This window comes from Perca flavescens, chromosome 2 (genome assembly GCF_004354835.1).
Source record: "Perca flavescens isolate YP-PL-M2 chromosome 2, PFLA_1.0, whole genome shotgun sequence".
NCBI lineage: Eukaryota > Metazoa > Chordata > Actinopteri > Perciformes > Percidae > Perca > Perca flavescens.
This window is the reverse complement of record NC_041332.1, coordinates 32,049,597-32,056,485: the sequence shown is the minus strand read 5'-3', so window position 1 is coordinate 32,056,485 and position 6,889 is coordinate 32,049,597. Positions and strand designations below refer to the sequence as shown.

Here is a 6,889-nt window from a genome sequence, read left to right as displayed (position 1 = left end):
TTATTCAACTAATGGCTGTGTGGATATATTACATGTGTGTGCGGGCGTGCGCGTGTGTGTGTGTGTGTGTGTGTGTGTGTGTGTGTGTGTGTGTGTGTGTGTGTGTGTGTGTGTGTGGTCCCTCCGGGCCTGGCTGTTACAACACTGACCCCCAGTGTGCGCACATTAGGACAGAGCGTGTTCTCTTGGTGCGGGACTCCGCCGCTGTCAGTCAGTCTGTGCGTTCTGACAGCAATGTGACCTCCCCTTAAGGGCTCCTGCTGCTGACTTTTTTCTATTAAAATGGACGTGAGCACGCTCTTCATACTGAGACAGACCTTCAAAAGTCAAATCACCAGAGAGTCGCTGATCCCATAAATCTGACAATGCAGATACACTGGACAAGAAACAAGCACTCCAGCAGCAGCAGCAGCAGTCCGATCCTATTACCAAATAAACGATAAACTATATGCAAAACAGTTTAATACAGTAGCATATATTTTGCTTGCTTATTTTACCGTTTTCGACTGTCCTCCAATAGTCGCCCTTATGTATCACCTCTCCGCGGCGGAGCGGGTCCCTGCTAGTTTTTTCTAACGGAAAAAAAAAAAAAAAAGAAGACACGTGGTTGTTACAAACCTCTCTCAGGACACAGCGGGGACGCGGAGGTGGAGAGATGCGGGCGCACTCGGGATGGGAGAGGACGCGTTGAGGAGGCAGCCCGCTCTCTAACTATGGACATTCTGTCTTCTAGTTTTTGGAATAAGGACTTAAAAGACTTTGCATATTGCGTTGTCTCTCTCCCTCTCCCTCTCCGTCTCTCTCTCTTTTTCCAAAGAAGAGACTTGCATGCAGGAGGTGGAAGATCGCAGGTGAGGAGAGGAGAAAAATGCAATTTGCAGCAAATTTCTGTAATAACATATACGCTGAGAACCTAATGGGATATTTCTACAGATTATTTCCGCACATTTAAATTTTTTTAAAAAGACATACCTTGACTAAAGAAAAGAAAAAAAAAAAGACTCAAAATGGATTTCTTGAATAGCTCCAGCTTGGAAGACGGGATACAGGCAGAAAATATCTCCTCTAATTCTACCTCTCAGAGCCAGTACAGCCAGCTCGCTATCTGGGCTCTGGCCGGACTTGTCAGCTTTCTGATTTTGTTTACAATAGTCGGGAACGTCTTGGTTGTTATCGCCGTTTTAACGAGCAGAGCTCTGAAGCCACCTCAGAATCTTTTTCTCGTCTCCTTGGCCAGTGCGGACATACTGGTGGCCACCCTGGTCATGCCCTTTTCTCTGGCAAATGAACTCATGGGCTACTGGTTTTTTGGCAAAATTTGGTGTGACATCTACCTGGCTCTGGACGTTTTATTCTGTACCTCTTCTATTGTTCACCTGTGCGCTATTAGTTTGGACAGGTACTGGTCGGTGACACAGGCGGTCGAGTACAACTTGAAGAGAACGCCTAAAAGAGTGAAAGGGATGATTGTGGTGGTGTGGCTGATCTCAGCGGTCATCTCCTTCCCACCGCTGATATCAATGGACAGGAGCAGCAGCGAGGCCAGTCCCCAGTGTATCCTGAATGATGAGACCTGGTACATCCTCTACTCCAGTCTTGGCTCTTTCTTTGCCCCCTGTGTCATCATGATCCTGGTCTATATTCGGATCTACCAAGTGGCAAAGACCAGGACCAGAACTATGTCGGAGAAGAAGAGGGACGTGGACTCGCCGCTGGAGAATGGGATGGACCAAGCCGAAGCAGGCCGAGGAGGGTCATTAAAGTCCAACCGGGACGGGAGCACGAAAGAGAAGGACCGCGAGAACGGCCACTGCAAAGAGCAGGCAGTCCGATCCCCTCTGGCCAACGAGCCCAAACACCCGCCGACAGACCACGACGACGACTTCGACGACAGCAGTTCTTCGGACGGGAAACCTAAGAAGAGTTCGAGTTCCTCCAAACATCACCGTGACGACATAAAAGACAGGAAGTCCAGCCGGAAAAGCAGCTCCGCCTCTAAATACTCCAGCCGGAAGTCGCGTGCCAGTTCCAAGTCTATGGAGCTGTTCTCGTCTCGCCGTAAACGCCGGAGCACCGTCAATCGGAAGAAAGTCTCCGCCGCTCGGGAGAAGCGCTTCACCTTCGTCCTCGCCGTTGTCATGGGCGTTTTCGTCGTTTGCTGGTTCCCGTTCTTTTTCTCCTACAGCTTGTATGGAATCTGCCGGGAGCCATGCCAGATCCCCGAGACGCTGTTCAAGTTCTTTTTTTGGATTGGCTACTGTAACAGCTCGCTAAACCCAGTCATCTACACCATCTTCAACCAGGACTTCCGCAGAGCCTTCCAGAAGATCCTCTGTAAGTCATGGAAACGCTCTTTCTAAATGCTCCTTGTATGGATAGGGTTGTAATAGACATTTTAGCCTGCAGACAAATTTAAACTGTTCTGAGCGGTGGGATGAAGTGCTGGCCTGAGGCTGGCTTCCACACCTTTACTTTCAGGGATTGCACTAGAAATGAAGGGATGATTGAACTAAAATGCAGAAAAGCGGTTTAAAATACAAGGAGACGGCTTTTGGACTCTGTTGTGGGCTCTGGCTCATTTCCCCCTCCTCATTGACTTCTCCCTTCACTGAAATACATTAAACTGACTCATAACAGTTCCTGTGATGCATGCACGCAGTAGGACTTCCAGTGGCTGCACTTGGATGAACTTTACAGGAGGCGAAGGGTTTACAGACCCACTTGATTTATAATGCAACCTCATTCACTGAATATAATGCGAAGGCCTTGACAATCTCCACACAACCGTTGCTTGTGATATTAGAAAGTGGGCATCTATCTTCTCTCTTTGTCTCTTACTCCCCCTTTTTTCTCTACCTTTCTATCACGTCACTCTCTCAACACGAGGACCAATGGGACGAAGGGGCTTCTTGCTTACTGTTTCAGTAGCAAAACAGTTTCACTAAAAAAAAAAAAGCAACAACAAAAAGTGTTTGTGTGGGGCTCAAAAGTGTCTGAACTGGGAGCTCCATTGGAAACTTTTTATCAGGATGTGTGTTTTTTGTGTTACATGTGGCTCTGGATACAGTGGCATGTACGATAGACTGGCATCACGAGCAATTTGCTCTCCCAGGCATGTGTTCGCATCTTCCACTCCCCACTGAGAAAAAAGATGGAATACAGAGGTACTGCTGAAGTGTGTGTGTCTGTGTGTGTGTGTGTGTGTGTGTGTGTGTGTGTGAGTGAGAGAGAGAGAGAGCGAGAGAGTGTGTGGAAGAGCAAGAGAGGACAAAGTGCAACAGTGAAACTGTGTGTTGATAAAATGAGCCGGAGAGTTTATCGCATCTTATCCAAACTGCTAGTTAGTGATTGTCTGTGTGTGTCTATGAGTGTGTGTGTGTGTGTGTGTGTGTGTGTGTGTGTGTGTGCCTGCTTTCTTCTGGTCAAGTGTCTTTCTATTCTCCACCACCCTATTCTGTGTCACACATCTTTTCTCTACCTTACAGCCACAAAAAGCACTTAGCTACAGAAAAAGCAAAACACCTTATCACTCTGTTTTATGTCTGGTGATCACACGCACGCACACACACACACACACACACACACACACACACACACACACACACACACACACACACACACAGACTTATAGTCAGTATTCCATTTTTACATTTTAAGCATTTACAGCCAGAAGGGCTAATGCTTTTTTTTCCTTCTTCCCTTGTGTAAATAATTGAAGACAATACAGTATTATTGTGTGGTGCTTCATAATCACACATGTATCAATATGATAAAAAATGTATTGTTTGTATAATGAACAATGCTTTAAAAGTTTTTCATGTGACACCAACCTCTGTCCTTTTCTAAAAGATCAAGTGTTTTACCTCTATGCTTTGAGCACATTCATACGATCAAATAAAGAGATTACTAACTGTCAAATGAAAATTGAAAGAGTGCATGACTGCATTCTTCCTCACTGTTAATTCTTGTATTTCTTTTTACTGTTGTTTTATTTATCACACTGTAAGCTGCTGTTGTTCAGGCCCTGAAGCATCAATCCACTCAAAGAATGTGAAATAAATGGAAATTACATTCACGCTTTAACATATTTCCAGTGCCAGACATACAAATTCAAGGTTGGCTTAGTGTTCTTCTATAATTTGACTTTAAATGCTGCCGAATATACACCTGATAGACGTGAGAAACCAAAACCATGTGTTGAATTCACAAACAATGTCAGCACTGAGTTTATCACAGCTGCAGTGTTTTGTTCATAGATGTTTGTCAGGCTTCAAATTCAAGTGGCGCTAAAGCCTGCAACAACCAATCAAAACTGTATTTTGTATTTTTTTTAAATTTTGGAGTAGCTAAGCTAATTGAAATAAAATTAAAATAAATAAGTGTAACCAGTAACCTTCCAGCTATAATAGTATGATGTACTATCTAGTACAGGAATCTTCAACAGGGGGTCCGAGACCCTTAGGGGGTCCTCAGAGGCAATGCAATTATTGTAAATTTTAAAAAAATAAAAAATTCTTAACATGAATCTAACATATAATTAGCAAATATAAATCCCCACTGCTTACTGGCCTATAGGTAAGGTAGTCACTAAGATAGCCATCCAAACATACAGCTAATCCTGAGGATTCACTGTGCCACATGTATGTTTTAAAATAAAAACAGGATTTATAATTTCTGTCTCTTTCAGTTAAGGGGTCCTTGGATTAAAAAACGTTGAAGACCCCTGATCTAGTATAGGAGTTTTTTTTTTTGGGTGGCTAAAATATGTTTTTCTGCATGCCCTGTCCATAGTAGTACATTGCTCAGTTTTTGGAAAATTTGGAAAAGGGTGGTGTTGATAAATGGGTACTTAAGCTGAGCTGACCACTGAACTACACCATAATTAATCAAACATCCCTAGAAAGCGACAATGAATACATTTCAAGATCCTAGAATACAATAGAAAACATGGACTGGTTGTTGTCTTCTTATGTCACCTCCCCCCTCGAAACTATAGTTTCAAATTGTACAATAATGCCGACCGATGAAAATCAAGACCAAAAATTGTAGTTCAATACACTCTCTCTAATGATTTAGATTCGCTAGAGCTTGGATTTGACTGTACAAAGGTGTGAGAATCTTTTGTAAATGAAGCTCCAAACAGAAAGTACTCAGATGACATCGCTGAGCTGCTTCCTAGACAGGCTGAACAGACAATACGACACTTTACAGTGTACACACTGATGTGATCAAAGTCAGAATCAGACTCAAAACAAAGACTTGTGAGGCTTCTGTAGGATTGTTTGTTCTCCCTGCTCATTTCTTTCACATCACACAAAAAAAGATTCTGAAAACATCAGAAATCGTGTATTGTCTGCCCAGACTTTGACTTTCACGGTAGAAACGATTTTCAGAGACAGCCTGGAGACCCAGCCAATCGTACGTGCAAACAATATCTTTTCTTTTCTGCTAGTGCATCATTTATATATCCTCCAGAGATAACCATTTTGTGTATTGACCACACTACATACAGTACTCAGGGGTGCTTTCACAGAGCCTGATGGGGGGTTAGGAACAAGCTGCGTGGTTGCATCAAATTAAATCAAGAGCCCAGAGTTTCAGTGTTGTTCATCATGAAACTTCTCCACTTCTAACAAGCACTGATACAAATTACTGGAGAACTGCTACAATACAGAAAATCCTTCTGTTCTTTCTGAAATGAACTCTGGTCGAGCCATTAAGAGAAGACTGCTGCCTGAGTTTTTGCTGATATGTAGTATGTGCACATGCACTTATGTGTGTGCTGGGAAGCACTACTCACCAGAGAACCACCCATCCTTTTAGAGGTCAGATTTTGGTATGAGTTTACCAGGAATCGCGAATAATTTCCATTGACCCAGACAAGGTATATAACACACCCTTGCTCTCTCTGCCTGCATCATGCTTATTTATTTATCCCCTGAAAGCTGACTCAAGTCGCCTCCATGACGAAGCAGAATGGATTGTAATTGCCGCCCCTGCCTCGTCAAAGTGTTTATGGCTTGCTGTGTCAGCGGGTCGGAAACTCACGCTGCTGCTGCAGATCTGAAGCAGAACCCATCAGATAATGCTAAAAAATGCACCGATGGAGATGCACTCTGCACTCTGTCGTACCTCATGTCCCCTTTTAATCAGATCTTTGAAGATGCTCCCGGGCTTAATAAAGGGCAAAGAAGAAGAACTAAATACGTGTTTTCTTCACCGCACTGGTGGTGAAGAAAATATGTATTTAGTCCATATATTCATTTAATTTACCTTATTTATTTAAGAGCAAAAGATTTTGCTGCTCAAATCAGACATAACCGCTTCGACAAAAACATGATAAAAGTGGAATAATATTTATGAACTGAGCTTTAACAGCATTATTCCATAAATCTTTAAAGTCCTTAACCATGTCGCCTTCTGCTGTTGTCGGCAACGGTGATGTCTTCAACTCAGCCTGACCTCCCCAAATCCCGTCTTCTCTGCCTCTCTCACACGTCATAACTTATTTCAGCAGATCTGCCTGAGTGCTCTGTGGGCGGGAAGTTGCAAATCAAGACACGGCAGACTGTAAAGGATTTCATGTTTGTGCAGTATGTTGCGGTAACTACTGAGAGATTTTAAAGCCAAATTCCCTGAGATATATAACAGTTAACTTCACCAGTTTTCCTCTGCGCCTCACCCACTGAAACCATCTTCATTTCCACCTGTAACCTTCATTTTCCTCCTCATTTTCCTTTTCCTCAGGGTTATGGATTAAAAGCAACCACAGAAACCTAATTTTGCAAAGAAGGCATACAATATACATTGTGGAAAATTAAGCTGGACCTTCTACTGCGTCTGCAATAAACTACCAGCATTACATGGATAGTTCCACATTTTGAGAAAT

At 43.3% G+C, this 6,889-nt stretch overlaps 1 protein-coding gene across 1 annotated transcript; it reads left to right on the top strand.

The window, feature by feature from the left end:
* Window positions 1-648: 648 nt before the first annotated feature.
* adra2c (adrenoceptor alpha 2C) lies at window positions 649-3,214 on the top strand. Its single transcript, XM_028604645.1, has 2 exons — window positions 649-2,334; window positions 3,068-3,214. The coding sequence occupies exons 1-2, from the start codon at window positions 1,008-1,010 to the stop codon at window positions 3,172-3,174; spliced, it is 1,434 nt and encodes a 477-aa protein (XP_028460446.1). The 5' UTR covers window positions 649-1,007; the 3' UTR covers window positions 3,175-3,214.
* Window positions 3,215-6,889: the final 3,675 nt, after the last annotated feature.